This window comes from Electrona antarctica (assembly GCF_951216825.1).
Source record: "Electrona antarctica genome assembly, chromosome: 18".
Taxonomy (NCBI): domain Eukaryota; kingdom Metazoa; phylum Chordata; class Actinopteri; order Myctophiformes; family Myctophidae; genus Electrona; species Electrona antarctica.
The window spans coordinates 21,265,544-21,286,637 of record NC_136799.1 but is presented as its reverse complement, the minus strand read 5'-3'; the positions used below and the strand labels follow the sequence as shown (position 1 = coordinate 21,286,637).

General features: G+C 41.1%; 2 protein-coding genes across 3 annotated transcripts; one reads left to right on the top strand and one right to left on the bottom strand.

Annotated features, from left to right (window-relative positions):
* The first annotated feature begins 51 nt into the window (after positions 1-51).
* LOC306942010 (proton-coupled zinc antiporter SLC30A2-like) lies at positions 52-4,568 on the top strand. Of its 2 annotated transcripts, XM_079527661.1 has the most exons (8): positions 52-171; positions 806-1,014; positions 1,801-1,947; positions 2,110-2,263; positions 2,635-2,821; positions 3,452-3,557; positions 3,698-3,832; positions 4,364-4,568. In XM_079527661.1, exons 2-8 carry the CDS (start codon positions 927-929, stop codon positions 4,507-4,509), a joined length of 963 nt encoding a protein of 320 aa, XP_079383787.1. In that variant the 5' UTR covers positions 52-171; positions 806-926; the 3' UTR covers positions 4,510-4,568. The 2 variants fall into 2 exon arrangements, with proteins under 2 accessions (XP_079383787.1, XP_079383788.1); XM_079527662.1 differs by lacking the exon at positions 3,698-3,832.
* A 2,137-nt stretch (positions 4,569-6,705) lies between these two features.
* coq8ab (coenzyme Q8A-b) lies at positions 6,706-20,259 on the bottom strand. Its single transcript, XM_079527660.1, has 15 exons — positions 19,954-20,259; positions 19,337-19,478; positions 18,569-18,859; positions 18,368-18,434; positions 16,322-16,393; positions 15,895-16,020; positions 15,180-15,265; positions 14,950-15,090; positions 14,748-14,829; positions 14,537-14,630; positions 13,426-13,567; positions 12,978-13,085; positions 12,770-12,835; positions 9,099-9,185; positions 6,706-7,563 (listed from the first exon to the last, which is right to left on the bottom strand). The coding sequence occupies exons 2-15, from the start codon at positions 19,460-19,462 to the stop codon at positions 7,267-7,269; spliced, it is 1,785 nt and encodes a 594-aa protein (XP_079383786.1). The 5' UTR covers positions 19,463-19,478; positions 19,954-20,259; the 3' UTR covers positions 6,706-7,266.
* Between the last annotated feature and the right edge of the window lie 835 nt (positions 20,260-21,094).

Below are 21,094 nucleotides of genomic sequence, written 5' to 3'. Positions count from 1 at the left end.
ATAATTTCTACTCAAAATCCAAATATTGTCTTCAACAGGATGTGGTCTATGTTCTGTTGTAATTCTCACCTGCAGAGCCCATGTAACTTGTCTAGAGTCATGTCTTGTCATTGGCTCTTTGCAGCCCCAGCTCTCCACCCCTAGCTGAGCCAAGGCCACAGCCTTGCTTCTGTAAGTGTACACCTTTTTTAAGCTCAAAAAGCTTTATAGGGGCTAACCTTAAGCAGGTTACATGGGAAAGAAGTTTATTCTTATATGATGCAATAAAAGATTTGGAAATATCAATGGATTTGGAGAAACGCCCTCTCACTGAGGATTATTCTTCAGCTCATTCAATCCTTATGAGGTTGGTATGTTTTCATAAATAGAGGTAATCTGTGTGTGTGAGTTTTATTTAGGTTAAGATTAATTTATGGGGATCTGAAATATTCTTTAACAGAAAAATCTCAAAGAGAAAACCAGCACTCACAGAACTCATGTTTTAAGGCACTCTTAACTTATTTAAATGTTGGCATGGTATGCTTCAGAGCAGCAGTCATCTGAAATATTCCCCAGCACCTAAAGGAATTTTTGGTGTGCACATCTTATATCCATTTGTTTTGGGATTGTCTATATTTGTGGTGGATGCAATATTTTTTGTAATAAGCACAAATACTTTTGCTGTTTCATGGTTTTAATAGAATTGCGTGCATGCTTCTGGCAAATCACAATTTGTGGGCAAGGAAACATGACGTGGCTTATCACATAACACTTCTATACACTTCTATGGGAACCATGTAACCTGACGGTACTTATTTTCCCTCAGGCCATATCAGGACATTGTGAGAAATGACTCCCCTTCTACAGAGAACAGTGACGGTGGATCTAGTGGTGACAATGTAAGGCAGTCTCATGGACATTGCCATGAAAATGACACCGTGTCATTGATGGAAAGCCACGAGAAGCGCTCTGCCAAAAGGAGGCTTATTATGGCCTGTATTGTCAGCCTGTTATTTATGGTAGGAGAAATTATTGGTAAGATTAAACTCAATAAAAAAATACTTTACAGCAATTCAAGTTACTCAACACACTGTCCATTACAGAGAAGACATAGAATATAGAACAGAACAAATGGATCTACCAGTGTTGTACTAGTATGTCTTTATACAGAATGTGGTGTGGATTCTGGATCAATCAGAATATTGAGGCAAACAGAGTTGGAGACTTTAATTTCTAAGAGAGAACTTGATTCCTTGAGCTCACAGAAAAAAAAAAGTACAGGATTGTGGTTAAGTACATAATATACAAAAGCAGTTATACATATACAATAAGTACATTCCAGGCCAGCATGTACTGGTGTCTTGGTTCTATAATATTGAGATTGTAACAATGAAAAGAAAAACATATTTCACTGGTAAATACAAAAAGTGGGTAAACTATGACTTCCACTCGTGATCAATATTAGACAACTTTGGGGCAATCTTGTGACATTTTAAAATTACATTTATTTACCCATCCTAATTATAGGAGCAGTTAAGTGTCTTTAGTATCATTAATTGATGTATTTTATATTGGCATACATTATTCTCTATAACTTTCATCAGTTTGATGCAATTCCAAAAAACAATGTGTGGTTCAACGTGTTTAGGTGTGTTTATCCTCTACACATTGTGTACCATGTGCCAGTTTATTACTGCTAAAATGTAACCAAAACAAACCTCTTTATATTACATTTGAGGACTTTACTGATTCTGATGACATAATTACAGTCTTCCCTTTTGATGGAGCTGCTACTGTTTCCTTGTGTTCCGTCCCCTGCAGGTGGCTATGCAGCACACAGTCTGGCCATATTGACAGATGCAGCACATCTACTGACAGATGTTGGCAGCATTATAATCAGCCTATTTTCTCTGTGGATTTCATCCAAACACCCCACAAAAAACATGACCTTTGGCTGGCATCGTGCAGGTTTGCTCAAAAGACCAAGAACTACAAAATGATATGCATGTTTGTCAACCCCAAACATTGTACAATGTATTTATTAGTCTTTTTGTATTTTTTATTACTTAATTTATAGATTGCTCTTGTATGCAGGTGCCAATGACTAAACGAATTAAACTCAAAATACAGAGATTCTTGGAGCATTGGTGTCACTTCTGTCCATCTGGGCTGTGACTGGTGTGCTGGTGTTCTTGGCCACCCAGAGGATCATGAATGACGATTATGAGATCCACAGTCACATCATGGTCATCACTTCAGGCTGTGCTGTGGGCGTCAACATCCTGTAAGTGTGCATGTGAGGTCACTCTCTTGTAATTGTTGTGAATCTTTATGGGGCATTTCAGCCATAACACATCCATACAGTATTTTGTCTCCGATGCAACTAATGCCTAATTTATACATTCTTGTATGGCTGTGTGACATGATATGACACTTACTGTATCATTATTTGGTGAGAGTGACATGGCTGAAGTATACATTAGACGTTCTGCAAGAGATTTTCATTCCAGTCTGTAGTTTAATGATATATTTGGCTGTTTGTCATTTGTTTTTAATTCTTAAAAATCTCAAGTCAAGTGTAGAGCAACTTTCAATTGTTATTTTATGTTATGTATTAGTATGCATTCTAAAATAGGCTTTCATTTGATTATTCAGAATGGCTCTAATTCTCCACCAGTCTGGAAGCTCACATGGTCACAGCCATGGTCTTTCCTATAGCCAACCTAAAAGAGACTCCCACTCCCATGGCAATACCAGTGTAAGGGCAGCTTTCATCCATGTTGTAGGGGACCTGTTGCAGAGTATCGGGGTCCTGCTGGCTTCCATCATCATCTACTTTTGGGTCAGTACAAAGGGAAGTATGGCATGGGACACAATCTACTGTACTGTATGTTAAGGAGTGTGACATAAAAAGAAAATCTGCTGTGGTGGGGTATCATGTCCATGCAGTGTCCCCCTTAAAGGACCACTTCACCACTTTTCAACCTATCTTCATATAATAGGTCCTCACTAATAATCATGATAAAGTGACAATGTTTTTCTACTCAGTCTGTGTCTCATAGGAGGGCTGTGGGCAGTTCAGAAACCCGTCCACCAGTGACATCATCGTTGAGCAGATTTCTTTTTAAAAACAAGATTTTTTTTACAAAAATGTTTAGATTTGTATTATCGTGAGAATGATGGCTTCCATTTTCGCATTGCAAATTTTCAGGACTAGAAAGCCTGCAGTTTCTATTAGCTTGGATTCCTCATTGATGATGTCACTGGTGGACGGGTTTCTGAACTGCCCAGACCCCTCCTATGAGACACAGACCGAGTAGAAAAAAACTGTGCCAATTTTATCATGATTATTAGTGAGGACCTATTATATGAAGATTGGTGAAGTGGTCCTTTAACAACCAGGATCGGTTGAGTCTAATATTAAAAGCTACCCTAATCACACTAATGTGTGCTTTTTCTGTATCATCCACAGCCCAAGTTCAAAATAGCAGATCCTCTTTGCACCTTCCTGTTTTCTCTTCTTGTTCTGGGAACAACGTTCAAAATCTTAAAGGATGTTTTAAGAATACTCATGGAAGGTAAAATCATGTCTCCAGTGTGGCAACATTATACTGTGTAGAGTAGTAGTTTTATGGTCTTATATTGTGTCACATGGTGTTGTGTCCTCGATGAATCAACACATTATTCTTCCCCATATATGTATTATTTGTCCCAACAGGTGCCCCTAAAGATACAAACATTGACACTGTGAGAGCATTGCTGTTATCTGTACGAGGCGTCAAGGCTACACACAATCTGCACATGTGGGGGCTCAGTATGAGCCATTCGCTGCTCTCTGTCCACGTGGCCATCGGTAAACTCCCAGCTGAAACAAAAAAACTGATGCTGAACTGTGCTTGGTACAACCGTATCAGTTTCTATTTTAAGCGTGGAGGCCGTTAGTTAATACGGAGTAGTCTCTGGCTTTTGGATTAACAATAACATTTTGAAAGTTTCCTTAAACATTCATAATATTCATCTTTTTACATTTCAAGTATACTGTAGTCTACTGCAGGGGTCGGCAAATAAGTTTGGCCATGGCCAAATATTTTTCTAGGTATTACATTTAGATGCTGAACATAATCAATGGCTAATTTAGGAACTGGATCTGGTGGCAGACCATCTTGTACAATAATAACTATTGTTATAATAACTTGATATAGCTAATAAATAAAGATGTGTGGTGTAACTGCACACTGATACAACTGTGTGTGTAATCAAAGTCATATTTTTCATATAGCTGGTGGGCCGGTTGCCTACAACTGGTCTACTGTATACAAATTAACTTAAAAGCACAGTTTATTAGTTGGTTTATAACAAAGCAAATGTTCTGTTTCTTGCTCAGAGGAAGATGCCAACCCACAGATGGTCCTCATGGAGTCAACAGATCTTCTCCGCTCTGAGTTTGGATTTTCCAGCATCACAGTCCAAGTGGAACATTTCTCTGATGACATGGTCTACTGCACACAGTGTCAAGACCCCACAGACTGAACACTGATTGTGGCAAAAAACATTGACCCTTTTGGGAGAGCCAGTGGATTTTTTGTTTTAACACTCTTAGGCTACTGTGCAACCAAGGAATGTTTGCATTTGTAACTATAGCCTGTAACAATGCCTTTACATACTGTATTATTTAGATATTTATGTTATATCCTTTTGACAGATACTGTATGTACAAATGTTTATAAATTCATGCGAATTTTGTAAGTAAAGATGTCAATAAATCTATCAAAATGAACATTGGGGAATCTACTGTGTACTACTGAATCAGAGTCAAAAGGTTGAAGATATATTTTACAAAATTGAAATTTTTATTTTATTTTGACAGTTTATTACATATAACAAATATCACTAATTTGTTATGAGTCATATCGTATCATGCTCATATGAGCAAAAGAAAAATAATTCCTCTTAACAGTGTAGATACTTAATCATTTAGTATTTGTTGAATACAGTATGTAGTACAGCTACATAGTTAAGTAGATCTATGTTCATGACAATGCTCTTCACACAATGTTTAAAAATGAATTCAGGACTACATAACTAATCAAAGATTAGTTTTATAGTAATTAAAGGTAAAAGACTAAACCAGGTCAGCTTTGTTGACATGTAGGACCTTATCACACTTACTTGGATAGGATATTGTTATTGAGATATACCGGTCTAAAATAAATCATGGTTATTTATTACTCAAAACATATTTTGAAACCACACACAATGTGCCACACTCATCAAAAGAATACACTTCATTATAATTTGGGTCTATTGTGCAACAGGCTAAGCCCCAGGCCCATGCGTACAATATGGAATAGGCTAGCATTTTGATAAAGTACAGTACCTTTTGTGATTTCAAGGTGTTAACCATTCAAGGTGTTAACCATTCAATGTAAATTTGTTTTGTGACCATTTCTCTAAACACATTTCTTTTTTTCTAAATTTTTATCCCACGATTTTGCAACCCATTTTTTCACCCAGTGTCAATTATCTAATGTAATCCTGGGCGCTACACTTCCTCTGCCAACCTGGGGGGGCAGCGGACTGGCCTCATGCTTCCTTCTATGCATGAGGAGTCCAAGCTGCTTCTTTTCACCTGACAGGGGAGTTTCTCTGGCCCGACGTAGCGCATGGAAGGAACACGTTATTCCGACCAGTTCCTTTCCCCTCCATCAGGCACCCCGGGTGGCAGTTTAGAGACCAGGATTACTGCATGTTTTTTGTGATGGTACCTACCTACCCTAGGGGACACGGGGAAAACATTCAAACTCCGCACAGAAAGGCCCTTTCGCCAACCCCACCTCGGGTATGGGCACTGATGACGTGGCGGAGAGAACACGCCCCCAGCGGGAATCGAACCCAGGACCTTCTGGCTGTGAGGCGACAGCACTACCGACTGTGCCACCGTGCCCCTCATCAGGCACTCGCATGAAGTGATCTTTTTTTCTTTTCCTTTAACACAGAAATGTACTAGCTACGCCAGCAGCAAAACAAGCTGTGAACAGATGCTGTAATGACACTTACAGTAGCTACCAGAGGTGTTGCCAAAACACTCCATTAAGTTACATAGTATGACTTAAAGATATTTTGAGAGGCATGCTGCATCAGACATGAATATGCCAACATATAAATAACGAAAAAAGATATTCAATAAAAATACAAAGGGCCCACATGTCAAAAAGTCTGGTGTGGTCCTTTAACGGTTTAACCCACTGGTTCCCAAACAGTGGGTCAGGACCCATTTATGGGTCACTGACCCATTTTTATGGGTCCCTTTATTTTTTGGTTTCCTACATTTTGTATTGCAAAACATTTTCAAAAAACATTCCCAAAAAAGCAAAACAAAATACAAAAAGAATCATGAATTAAATACAAAATTCAATGATTTTTTTCCTCAGTAATTTCATGAAGAAATCAAAGACAAAATCTAAGAAAATCCATAAATTAGAAAACAAATGTTTAAGAAGTAGCGAAAATAGCCCTGACACGTTCAGTAGATTTTCTGTGGCCACAAATCCCATATATGACATTACAATTTGCCAGCAGATGTCACTGTTGAGGCCTGTTTGCCTGTTTTCATTGCAGCTCAAAAGGCTTCAGAACACAGAGAAAGCCCCAGGCCACAGAAAATCCACAGAATGTTCAAAGTTCAGGTTGTGTGGGTGTAAAAAACAAAAAATAAATGAAAACATGTGTCATGAAACCTTTAAATCTAAGGCACACAGATCTGGGTTTATCCCAGTGATCGTCTTTTCCACATAATGTTATACAATTGGTTATTGAATAATACAGTAGGTATGCAAAAACTAAAATGTCAACACAAACAAATACAACCTTGCCTGACCTAGCATCTCTTGTTCTATGTTGCTCCATTCCTGAGATATGACTGATTGTCATTTTGACCTTGAGGACCTAAAAGTTATTCCATCTATTCATGATTACCAGGTACCACAAACTTTCATGACAAAGAACGCATCCAAGTTATTTTTTTCACAGACAGATACACAAGACAGTTATTACAAGTGAAAATCATTTGCACAATTAATTTCTTCTGCCATTGTATGTGTGTGTGTGTGTGTGGAGAGGTCCTTTGGCTGTTCCTGCCTGTGGATTTTACTGAATTTAGTCCCCCCCCCCCTCCCCCCAAAAAATAAAAAAAATAACACTAAGTAAATCTAACATATCTACAATAACCAACAGATAAAGATTATGGTAATGCTATCACACTTCTTGGGGAAACTGACTGGATCTGGTTTACGGATGAGCCGGTTTCGGGTGACCATCTTTCCAGTAATTGGCATAGGTCTCATCAAACATGTTCCTGCAGGATATTTTAGCATTAAGTTTGGAGCAGATGAGGAAAGAACCACCCATCTTGCGGTGGAGGGAGTAGGTCTCCTCCGGTGGAGGTGTGAGGCGTTCCCTCAACATCACAGGGATGAGCTGGTGGATGCGCTCTGTGGTGCTCTGGGCTCCAAAGTGGAAGGGCTCTGTGGATGAGAAGGCCTCCCCCAGGATCATCACTGCATCCACATGGGCATTCTCCATAACCTTGTAAGACAACATCATTAGTGCACACAACCTTTAAATAAGAGATGATGTACCATGACAGTCGTTATTTGTGCCTGACCTGGTTTGCCTTGAAGGGATTTATTTTCCAATAATCCTTAACTATTTGGTCTAAACCAGTGTTTCCCAACCTTTTTTGGCCAGGGCACACTTTTCATAGCCAAAATATCCCAGGGCACACCTAGATATACGGTGTGCGTTTGCGCCGCGCGCATATATATATTATTATTATTTACACCATATATCTATATCCACACACACACACACACTGCTGCTGCTACAATGTATTTGGAACCAGAACAAAAATATTTACTCACATGTAGGCCTACACAAGGTGTAATAAAGAATTGCTAGGAATCTAGGTTGGTTTATACCCCGTAGGCCTGTCTGACCTACCAATGCTTTCATCACGTCACGCATGATCAATAATAAAGTTTGAGTGCATGCACTGCACACACAGAAAGTTAAGATCGTCATTACACTGCTACCTCAGTGAGTGTGTGTGTGTGTTTGTTTTAACTGTGTGTGCCTGTGTACGTAGCAATCTGGCCACGCTGAATCACACGCAGTAAACCGTTGGTTCAGAGCAGTCAGGCAGGACTCCTTTCCATAAACTTTGCTTGAAAGTTACATTAGGCAAACTTAAATAATTGTGACAACAGCGAACATATTTCTAACATGAAGGATCTGGCTCTTCTCTACGTGGCATGTTTCTGTCGCCTGTGTGCCTTCACACATGCAGTCGAGTGCAAGCACTATAGCTCCGCCCCCAGCCGATTTACAAGTCCACCTCACGTCACTGTTGCAAAACTGTGTGGGTTTATAGGTCAGCTCAGCTGTATTCTACACGAGAAAAAGCAGCAGGCTGCTCTGGACCGGAGCGCACAGAGGCCTACAATTTATGGCCCCATACAAAGCCATAAATTAGCATCTCTACGGCCGAGGGTCGCTTCACTAAATGGACAGGCGATTGTCTGTGTGTCCGTGATGGACGAGTTGTCAATGGAATGCAGTTATGCAGCGCAGCTATTGTTGTCCGGGGAGGTGTTACATTCATTCCATTTCTTTGCCGGCACACTTGGGCATTTCAGACGGCACACTAAAGTGCCACGGCAGTGCCGGCACACAGGTTGAAAATCACTGGTCTAAACCACCTTCGTTATTCCCTTACACAAAATCTCTTTGCCAAAAATAGCCGATCTGAGATTTCCGTTGAATGTTCGCCCCCAGGATAGGGATTAGGGTTCAAGTGGTAAATGACTGTTACAGTAAGTTTTGGTCAATCTTTGATATATTATGTTATGCAAAAATACAGGCAACACTGTATGTCAACTAAGCCACTATATTTCCTCAGCAATCATATTTATATCAGAACATGTTTCTATACTTTCTTGTACATTTTTATACTTTACTGTAAATCAGTTATTTTTTTGTCTTCTTTACAGACCTTTCAGCATAAGAATATAATACTATAGAATAGATGTTTGAGTTTTTTCTCCAGTGTTTCTGATTCATACCTTTGTCTCATAGCCTGTGAGGAACTTCATATCCCTTGATCTCAGCAATACACCTTCTCTGTCTTGCTGTCCTGCTGCCTTGATCAACTGAAGATAATCAGATTATTCAGATCAGATCAGAAGCCATGCATGTCATATACAGTAATAATAAACTCATTGCCTGTGGCTTTTGGCCGGATTGTAACCATTGAACAATCTCTTGTAACATTAGTTGTTGGAAGAGCTAAAGTAAAGCACATGTATGGCTAAATTTGTTATCTATTACCTTCAGTATCTAGCCACTACTACTGCTGTAAATACATGGCAAGAGGCATCACATCCAGTTTGCAGTCTGCTTCCAAGACCTTTTCACACTTGACCATAAACATTCTGGGACCATGTTTATTTCATGTTGCAGTGTTGTGAATATCACTACCTGACAGGAGATTAACTTTAAGCTGTTCGCTAACAATGCAATTCCACTGACACGTACTACCAGTAAGATGCCCTAAGGGCAAGAAGCAACGTCACGTGCACGCATCCACCTGGGTGGGGGGGGGGGGGGGGGGGGGGGGGTCAGATCAACATATCCATGAATTCTGTACTGGCCATATATGGAGCGAATCACCAAGCTGCAGCGGGTGATTGCAGATTGCGGCTGCCAAAGGCTACGAAAGCCTGCCACAGACAATGTTTATTCCCCTCAGCTGCCAGGCTGCTCAATGACCCCTGCCCCCTAGTGACACCGGCACTTTAAACACTGGCAACATTGATGCACTATGAACTATAACCCTGCACTTTATATTTATTTCCCTGCACTCATGTCAATGTCAAAGCAAATTCCTATGTGTGTACACAATGGCAATCTGAATGGTATCTGAATCTGAGTGCATCTTGAGTGTACAGGGTTTGATGAGGGCCCAGGTAGGGTCGGGCCTTAAGTTTTGAGCCTGTTTAGAACTCGCCGGCTACCGGGTGCGGCTGCACTAATAACTTTGGGACGGGCCTGTCTAGAGTTTGAATGGACAGGTATTTTTATTTATTTATTTATTTGACAGGGACAAAGCTCATTAATCAACATGTCAGTTTTCACTTCAATGTAAATGGGCCAGAGTTAGCCAAAGCTAATTTCCATCTGTAGTCCCTGGGCAGGCTCTTAAAAAATGTATCAGTCTAAAGGGAGACATCGAAGATGAAGGACGGGTGGGGAGGATCAACATATGGGTGGTCAGAACAGGTCAGCTCCATATATGGAGATGGAGGCATGATGTCACGAGGCGTGGCCATATATGGAGGCATGTCACGGGGTGTGACCATATATGGAGGTATGACGTGACACACGGAAATGCAGGTTTTCATAGTAATTGGGACCTTCGGTCGCAATGACTTTATTGCCTCTCAATAAAAGTTAAACTAGATAAAGTGCCCCTCGGGCCATTTCTTGGCGCTATAACAGGCTGTTCTGGAAAATTTCCAGAACATCCAGGGAGTGTGTGTGCAAAATTTGGCATCGACTGGGTTAACGGTGCCAGAGATTAGCTGGTAACAGACGGACGGACGGACGCACACAGACACACGGACGTGTGCAAAACATACTCTCTCCCAATGCGTATATCGTCGTGTACGTCGTCCGAGCATAGACATGGTAACGCCCCACCTGCCTCTGATTGGCCTACAGACACCATATACCGACTGCCGGCCTTGCCATAGTTTCCTCCGAGGTGGATAGCGCTATGCTGGATAGTCTGATGCAAGGTTACTCCTTGGTAGGAAATAAATAATACAAGTATACGATATAATACAAGAGAATGACAGCTTGGCACGCGCGACAGTAACTTTTATTTTTGTAGAACAGGCAAACTAATATTCTTTATGCCGTTTATTTACATACATGTGTAAACTTTAAATATTATTGTACTGTAAAAAGGTATCTTTTCCCTTGATCTTTTTTAGTATAATAGTATTAGTTTACTATAATTAGATACATACACGATAATCAACACTAACACTTTAATTAGAACACACCTAAATGAAAGCATACAACGTACGTGTTCAATCAATCATTCAATCAAAGCAAACGGCATAAACAATATTAGTTTGCCTCTTCTACAAAAATAAAAGTTACAAGTTACTGTCGCGCGTGCCAAGCTACCATTCTCTTGTACAACTGTATTGTTTCCCACCACGGAGTAACCTCACGTCTCGGAGGACAGTCTGGTCAGTGAGACCACGGAGTAACCTCGCGTCTCGGAGGACAGTCTGGTCAGTGAGACCATGGAGTAACCTCGCGTCTCGGAGGACAGTCTGGTCAGTGAGACCATGGGAGTAACCTCGCGTCTCGGAGGACAGTCTGGTGAGACCATGGGAGTAACCTCGCGTCTCGGAGGACAGTCTGGTCAGTGAGACCATGGGAGTAACCTCGCGTCTCAGAGGACAGTCTGGTCAGTGAGACCACCATGGAGTAACCTCGCGTCTCGGAGGACAGTCTGGTCAGTGAGACCACCATGGAGTAACCTCGCGTCTCGGAGGACAGTCTGGTCAGTGAGACCACCATGGAGTAACCTCGCGTCTCGGAGGACAGTCTGGTCAGTGAGACCATGGAGTAACCTCGCGTCTCGGAGGACAGTCTGGTCAGTGAGACCATGGGAGTAACCTCGCGTCTCGGAGGACAGTCTGGTGAGACCATGGGAGTAACCTCGCGTCTCGGAGGACAGTCTGGTCAGTGAGACCATGGGAGTAACCTCGCGTCTCGGAGGACAGTCTGGTCAGTGAGACCATGGGAGTAACCTCGCGTCTCGGAGGACAGTCTGGTCAGTGAGACCATGGGAGTAACCTCGCGTCTCGGAGGACAGTCTGGTCAGTGAGACCATGGGAGTAACCTCGCGTCTCGGAGGACAGTCTGGTCAGTGAGACCATGGGAGTAACCTCGCGTCTCGGAGGACAGTCTGGTCAGTGAGACCATGGGAGTAACCTCGCGTCTCGGAGGACAGTCTGGTCAGTGAGACCATGGGAGTAACCTCGCGTCTCGGAGGACAGTCTGGTCAGTGAGACCATGGGAGTAACCTCGCGTCTCGGAGGACAGTCTGGTCAGTGAGACCATGGGAGTAACCTCGCGTCTCGGAGGACAGTCTGGTCAGTGAGACCACGGAGTAACCTCGCGTCTCGGAGGACAGTCTGGTCAGTGAGACCACGGAGTAACCTCGCGTCTCGGAGGACAGTCTGGTCAGTGAGACCATGGAGTAACCTCGCGTCTCGGAGGACAGTCTGGTCAGTGAGACCATGGAGTAACCTCGCGTCTCGGAGGACAGTCTGGTCAGTGAGACCATGGGGGCTAGACGGGCAGTGTCGGTAGGCCAATCAGAGGCAGGCGGGGCGTTACCATGTCTATGCTCGGACGTAGAATAGATACGCTCTCCCCATGCCTTCGGCCTGGTGGAGACAATAAAATACAAACAATTGCCATTGTCAACCAGTAGGTGTCATACCCAGCACCCAGGTCAAATATGGAAGAGTAGTTAACCAGACATGTTATTAATTGTATGTTAACATACTTTACCATACAGATTACGTAAAATAACAATTTAGATTTCAGCTTTAAAAAAAGTGCTAAATGTTTTTGGTTATATTGACACAATCTCTTGCAAGATGAATTTCACAAGCCAACTAGTTCTTATCAAAACGTGGTTACTTACCTCAATATAGGAATCAGTGAAACTCTTATCAAATTCTCGGGTAGCCCCAAAATCTAATAGAGCAACCTGAGTGAAAAGGGTAGAAATACATAGTGAAATGAAAACTATAGGCATCTGTAGCCTATGGATGCAAGTTTATCACAGCGTCATATTCATGCATAGCAATAGCCTACTGTATATGAATACTGAATTATGGTATCAAACTTACCTTGTTAGCCTGTATATCAAAGAAGAAGTTGGACCAGTTTGGATCAGTCTGCATGAACCTGAACTCGAACAGCTCCCTCAAACATAAATTCAAGATTTGTTCACAAATCTAGTAGAGGCAAAACAATATAACAAGTCAGTGTATTCTTTTTAAACAAAATGTTAAATTGTAGGAAAATCTCAGTTTGCATTATTTTACTTGAAGTAATATGGCAATGTACTATGCTCAATCGTTAAATGTCAGGAGTTTCTATCAGGATTGCGGTGTATAAAGCAGTTACATGATGAACTTGTGTTGCCATGGTTTTCTGGCAAGACACCAGACGTTTTAAAAGGCTGAGCATCTCAGCATTTGGCACATCAACCTTGAACATTCCCAAACTAGGACCACCTCTTGGCAGGGAAAAGGCGTGCAGTGTTAACAGCTCTGTGAAGTTCTATGGGTGTACCTCGTTCCTGAGCTCCTGAGAGAGATTTGTGGCTTGGTCCAGGGGGTAACCCTGCACCAGTCTGGAGGTGAGGACATGCTGGCTGCTCAGCTCATCAATCACATCAGGCACGTAGAAAAAAGGGTGACCTTTCAACAGCCCCCTGTGTCACAACAACAAACTACAGGTAAGTTAAAAGGTAGCCTGATAAACACCATAGTATCTTGGGAGTATCGCTCTCTCTCTCTCTCTCTGTGCCTGTAGTGAAATGTGACACCACTGTCCTCATGTCTCTCTCTCTCTCTCAAAGCTCATGCCCACACTTTGCATTAAAGCCCTTTTAAGGCTTGCCGACAACCTCTGGCCTGTCAATCATCAAAGCTCACGCCCACACTCAAGCCCTTTTTTGCCTCTTTTACAGCCACGCCCTTTACCTTGCTACGGTGTATATATATAGACAAATCAATGGAGCATTGCCCTGTCACGATTTACGCAACACCTCAGCTATGGCTGCGCCCAGGGCACCCCAGCGTGATCTAGTATGAGAGTGACGACACTAGCGTTGACACTAGTATGAGCATGTCGCCACTCTCTTCTTCTACGGCTCTGGGCACCCCTCCGTGGATTCGTCTATATATGGAGGGAGGGAACTCCCCTTTCCCCCCTTGTGTTTATAAGACTGTTTCACAGTCAAAACATTCATAGCATTATTGCAATAGTAAAGACATTATAGCATACAATGTGGACATTTGAAATTATTTACAGTAAAACCATTCAATCTAATTTCAAATGAGATTGTTTATAAATGGAGAAAACTAACTGAATTATTTAAATGAAATACTAAGTTAAAACCTGCAATTGTGTGTTAAAACCACCATTGCAAAACAACAAATCATTAGATAATTTGGATCACAATATAATATCATCCATATTATCCAGCCATAACAAAATCAAGAGGATATCGTTACTGTCAGGCAGAACGTTTTTTTCCTTTTGTTTTTTAGATCTACAAGCTTGTAGATCGGTTATTTTCACAATTTTAAAACACCTTTAGGATAATAAAAAATGAATGGATTTGGACATAGAAGGTTTCCACCCGACATCAACAATATGATGAAGTCAGCCAACTCACTGGAATCTTTTGGTACACTGTGCCTCTCTTACGTAATCACACTCCAGTGCCAGCTCACGGCTCATAACCTCAATCAAGTGCTCAGGAAACAGACCTGTTAATACAAGTTAAAAGAACAAAAGAGGAAATAAAATGAAAAATATGACAACATGTCTGAATAGTGAACATTATAGTTTGAAGTATATTATGGCTAGATTTATCAGTGTTTTACCTTCAGGTAGTGCATTGCTTAAGCTGAGAACAGTCATGATATTGTTCACGTCACTGTCGATACTCTGGGCGACTCCAGGGTACTAAGACAAAGGCAAATTAAAATAACTAAAATATTATCTCAATCTCATTAAATCATACACCTTACACTAATGAATTCGATACCTGGGTTGCAACTTGCAACACAACCCCCTGAATCTCACCTGAATCTTCATAGCCACTTCTGTACCATCTTTCAACCTTGCAAGATGCACCTGGCCAATAGATGCAGCTGCAAATGGCTTGTCTTCAAAGTACTCTACCTTGTCTCTCCAGTTTGGCCCAAGGTCACCGGCAACAACTTTCTGTTGTAGAGATTAGCAAAAGAACAAATAGCTTATCTGTGAAATGGATAATTATGTGTACTTAATTAGCCACAACTAACACACTATACCAGCATCTGGTTGGTAGGCATGAAGTCTGCACTTTGTCGAACACGTTCAAAGATTTTGGCCAACTGAGGGTTAATGAAGGCATCATCTGAGAGAGTAGGAAAGAAACAATCAAGGGCACTTAATACAAAGTAGCAATAAAACTGTGCTTTATCTGCAGATTTGAAGGTAGTGCAATATACTGTAACAAGGAACACCAAACATGTCAACAACACTGTCAATTATGCTGCATTTATGAAGACAACAGCACAGCCGACTACACTGCCCATCATTTTCTGAGAGCAAATGTAGGTCCTGAGGCCCACAATAGTATTCCTGGAATGGCACTTATTGTGTGCAGCTGGTCCAGAGGTTTATTTTAGGTGATGACATTTCACTGATGGTCCAGGGATCTAGCTTAGTGCTTACTGGTGACTGTGGATGAGACGAAGGATACAGCACTCCAACTTGTTGGGAAGGTGATGTATGAGTTGACTTTCTATGTATATTTTTGGTCCCTGTTGAATATGTATTTGTAGAAACATGCTGGGCAGCATGTCTTGTACTGTGCCACACAGTATATTAAAGTCCCTTTGACCTTGACTGTTAGTAATTACACTGAAACCTGAAGTTGTAAATATGCCTCTATGCCAAAGTCCTTAAAACAATTCTGATGCCTTTATTGTAGGCCTACTTGAGTCAAATACAGTCAAGGATCTCCATTCGGTCACTCCTCACCTTGAATGCTGAGCATCTGCCCCATTTTGAGAGCAGCACCTCGAACCTTGCATAGTGTTCGGACAATTCGTTCAGCATTTGCTTCTGAGAGAAAGGCATTGGAATCCATAACAGACGTTTTATCCCCTAAACAAAAATGGACACTATGTTATCAATTTAATAGGGGTGCAATGAATGGTTGACTAGTCTGTCTCTATTGGTTAATACTCTACATATGAGTCCTTGTCCTATTTCAATTATCTGAATTGTGTTAAGTCTTTCCAGAAAATCATAAGAAACTATCTGTTTTTGGTCTCGCTAAATGGCTGTACATGTGATTTGTAACACGCACACATCCTATACAATTATGTGTTTGGTAATGTGCACTACCATTTACCAGACAGTTGAGCCCACTTCATAAAACTAAAATAATGCTCTAAATTACCACCTTGTTGTTTGGGTGTAAAGCTCTTCTTTGCCACTTCAGCAATTGCTCCAAGGCCAAGTCCAAATGCCAGGCCTGCATTAAAACACAGCACAGATCAATGAACACAATTCATCTGAACAGCAATACATTACTTTAAACAGAGTAACAAAAATATCAACCCAAGTAAATCAATGTAAAGTATTTGTCAAGTATTGCAGCCAAACCCACACATCTATTCTTAAACAGTCCTCAGGCCTAAATAACGCACTACAGCACTTATCAATGAATGCAATTAATCTGAAGAGCCTCACACCATTTTTAAATAGAGTAACAAAAATATCTACCTCTAAAGTAAAGCAAGTGTCAAGTATTAAAGTATTGCAGCCTAACATTTGAGAACCCACACACCTATTCTTATCAAACAATTTGATCCAGTGATGATGCCAGCCCTCAATAACAGCACTTATCAAATGAATGCAATGAATCTGAACAGCAAGACACCATTTTAAATAGAGTAACAAAAATATCTACCTCTAGTGTCAAGTATTTCATCCTAACATTTGAGAACCCACACCTATTCTTATCAAATAGCTGGATCCGGTGACAGGGGCAAAAAACAAGCAAACCTTGCTGAGGGTTTGAGAACTTGTGATAAGAATTATCAGTACGTTTACTACATTAGCACTAAATTAACCTGACATAGTTGTAACCTCTAAAGGGCGACTTTGAGAACCATTGGGAGTTGAGGTGTGAATTTAGAAGTGGTGCTAATAAAGTCAACGCTACAGGTTGAGAACACATTTGATATTGTTTGGGTTATCCGAGTTCTCGGAAGCTCTCACTTAAAGCCTGTTAGATATGTCCCAGAAAGATTTCCTCAGTTATAGTATCCATACATACAGTATGTTGTAAATGTAATTCCAATCCTGTGCAAAAGCACACATCTGTACTTCCCACACTCCATAGCACTATAGAGCTGATGAATGATAAGAAACACTTTGTTTACATAAGTACAGCAATATGGAACAGAAGTCTAATTGTACCTTTTATTTGTTCTGGGAAGTCTTGATTTTTTTGCCAAGCTTTCATGCTCTTTTCCACTACATGGTTGGACACCGACTCGGCTCAACTCATTTTCATTAACAAGTACTTCATTTTCCACTGCAGATACTACTCCCTCAATGTAGCTGATCATCATAGCGAGGTCAACCCTCTGCACGGAGAGTGCTAAAGAACAATGCCAACATTGTTGGCATTATCTCTACATTATCTCTATTTAACCTATACAGCCCAACAACAAGTTTCTGATAAGATTTTAGGTGAGAAATAGGCCATTGCAGTTGTTCAAAATTGACTCATTTCACATTTACAATGGCTAGCTTCAAAGTTTGTTACAAAATTACACTAGTGATAATTCTCTGTTGATTTTTTTATTATGTCACTTCTTGTTATAACCTAAGGTTGCTTGAAACCTTGACAGAGGTGATACCAAAAAAAGTACTAGGCACCAATAAGTACCCAATTGAAAAAACATTAAAGGCAAGTTGAGTCAGTATTATGCAATGGAAAAACGGTGTCTGATACCTAGGAGCCCCCTTACGTAACCAGTCTTGCAATGTTGAATACAGTTTCTCCACTGACACAATAGAGGGTCAATTATTTGTTATTTGTTCACCTGCCAGTGAGGGGCCGCCACCGGGAGGACATGGGGCCTCTTATCTGGCCTGCTCCTCACATACATTGAGAAATATCACCCTCACTTTCCTCGCTAGGCTTCCCTTGCCCGAACAGGGGACAATATTGTGTTCATAATATAGACGCTCAACAAAGCCGGATGCACCGGACTTTACCACTGAGCCACCCAAGCGCTCTGCTTTAGGTCAATTTAATCATACTTGTTGGGGAAAAGTGTCTGGGGATTTGAAACTGGTCCAAAAGCTGGACCAGATAGGAATAGGAGAATAATACTGATGTGTCACACTTTAATGAGTGTGACCTCAAAGAGGAAGTGGACGGTGACATAATACACCATCATGCATGCATGCTTCTTCATATCCGCAGACCTACCTCCGAAATGTACCAGTCTCCCAAGACGTGTGGCAGGCACCTTCTGCTCTCTGGCACTCTCACTGAGCTGGAATTAAAATGAAGACATTTTCACTCATATTATTAATAAAATCATCCCTGTGCAATGATGGAAGAGAACGTACAAGTACAGTGGTAGCGAGTGATTCAATATTGTTAAACATAACACTTGAAAGGAGATACCACTTGTCTGTGTTGCTTGGGGTCGATCTTCTTCTTGTTTCTTGCTTTATTAATATCCTCTGATGTCAACCGCCCTACAGTGGAATTGTCCTGGCTGAATAGGCGTGTATGTCCAGAGAATGGACGACTTGACCAGTTCCTTTGTTTATTGCTGGACCTTCCAACGCAACCCTGTCCAGGACACACGTGTCCAGAAACACTGAGACATGCTCCTGCCATTGTTGAATACTTGTGAATCGATGCGGTGACTGCTCTGTTGATGCCGATATTTTGCAGTTTCTTGAGCGCCTCCTATAATGGATACACAATGTGAATCATATTAGCTGGCATGTGCTTAAAGCTAGGGTAAGTGATATATATTTGTGTTCAAATAAGTGTTAAATAGCTCAATATTCTGATACAGTACACATTGTTATAAAGTATTTGTTCAGTAACAGAAGTCTCCTTGTCTCTCCAGCTCTTTAGTAAACAGACATTTTTATCCAATCAGGAGAGAGATCTGACACGGCATCAGGATAAACAAGTGATGAGCTGATGACACAAATACTGTAAATGAGCAACCGGAACACTACAAAATTTAAGCTGATGAATGGGTACTGTTGCCTGACACATTCTTAAGCCACTCATCTCACAAAATGTTACAGCATTCTGTTGTAGCCTGCCTACCACAGTGACCAGGTCATGAGTTATCTGGGTTAACATCTTTTGTGAAACTCTATCCCCTCTTGCAGGAGCCCGGAGGTATAAATATTGTGGTTGAATGCTCACCTTTGCTGAGCTGGTGCCATACATAATAGTGGCAGTGGAGTTTACCAGTCTCTGGCTCGCCTGAGTTCTGCTGGCCACTTGCTTCATCCAGACCATCCCCCTCCACACCACCATGTCACCTGTCATGGTGTACTTTTCAGACCTGCACAGCCAAAAATAACAAGAGTGGGGACAATTGTTTTGCAGTGGGTTGTGGGTCAGTCAGAGACATAATGGTTGGGGGCACTTGCACTATTAAGCTGTCTTTCAGTTACAATAAGGTGGTGGCTAGTGTGTTTTAGACAAGATGGCATCATTATCGTTGGCACAACAATACATGTAAGCCTTGTTTGTAAGAAAAAAAGAAAAAAGAAAAAGAAAAAAAAAACATGGCTGGTACAAAACTTTATACCCTTCACTTGCTTTGCAACAACATGCAAAACAAATACTCATAGAAGTATAATATTAACTTAGTTGGTCGTGTGATAAGGAGCCAAGATAACATATGCAAAAGTTAGCATATCTAAATATCTAATCACAATAGGCATATAGCCTATATATAGCTAAATGGAGTTATTCAGATAAGAATGGCACTTCATTCAACGAAATGTATCGATGTATCGGTAAGGAAAACTTACCCCAAACGCCACAAACTATAACAGAGTAGAGTAGAATAGCTAGAGAATCCTATTCGTCTCCGACGTACATATTATAGGCATATGCAGCATTGTCAAACAGCAACAGAAGCTGACGTTCACCTTCCTTTGACCTGACACAGTTTCTTTTCAACAACACTACGAGGGGAACAGTGAAGGACATGCAAATTTACCCGACGGTACATGTAGACCGGACCAATGAAGCAAAGTTCAGCAACATCTTCATGTATCAACAGATATTCTAATGGTCGGAGAGGCTGTCAATATTGCTCCAGCAAGCGTGACGCTTGACGCCCACTGCGCTCAGGGGGTGTTCCCGACCCAAAATCTTGACAGACTTGTGGAGTGTGGACTATATCTGAATCTGATCCAGAGCCAACAACACGACCAACGGTCAGTCAGTGACAGTCAGTCAGGTTCCAATTTTACACGCAGTGGTTACTGGTTAAAATACCACAGTTAGCGTAAAAGTTATTCTGCATACAAAACAAATATTAAAGTATAAAGTTGCAAAAAGGTAATTCCAAAGGGGTAACAGGAAATGTAGTCATCCATTTAAAATTGGCTATTTTGTCCAAAATGTTAAAAAAAAGTATGAATGATCGTCGAAAGTTTCTAAAATGTCTACAAAATATCTGTATAATTTGGGCATAAAGAAGTTTGTCTGGGTCTGATGATGTACCATGTCCAAGGCTAGGCTACCTTAAAGATGGGAGTGCCATGATTTATTTCCACCCTAAAACATGATCATCAGGTATGAGGAAGAACTTTTTCAAAAAAGTGTACAGTATTTGTTAAAATTTCGTTTTTATGTGGACACGCCCACCAGTTCATTACGTATGCCTGGTTTGTGGTGATGGGTGGTGACTGGTAAGTGATCCACCTGAACTGAAGCCGCACCCACAGCTGTTGTTGTATGATAAAGGGGGATGGGTTAAGGGAGGGGATGATATTGTGATGTCACTATATCACTTTTTTTCATTGGCACATTTCACTGTCAAGGTTTCAGCCTCCAGGAAGAAACCCTAAATACAAGAGAAAGACATCATTGCACATAACAACCACACTAAAGGGTCTAATGAAGTACTGTAACCTCATAAACACATGTGAAATACAAAAATCA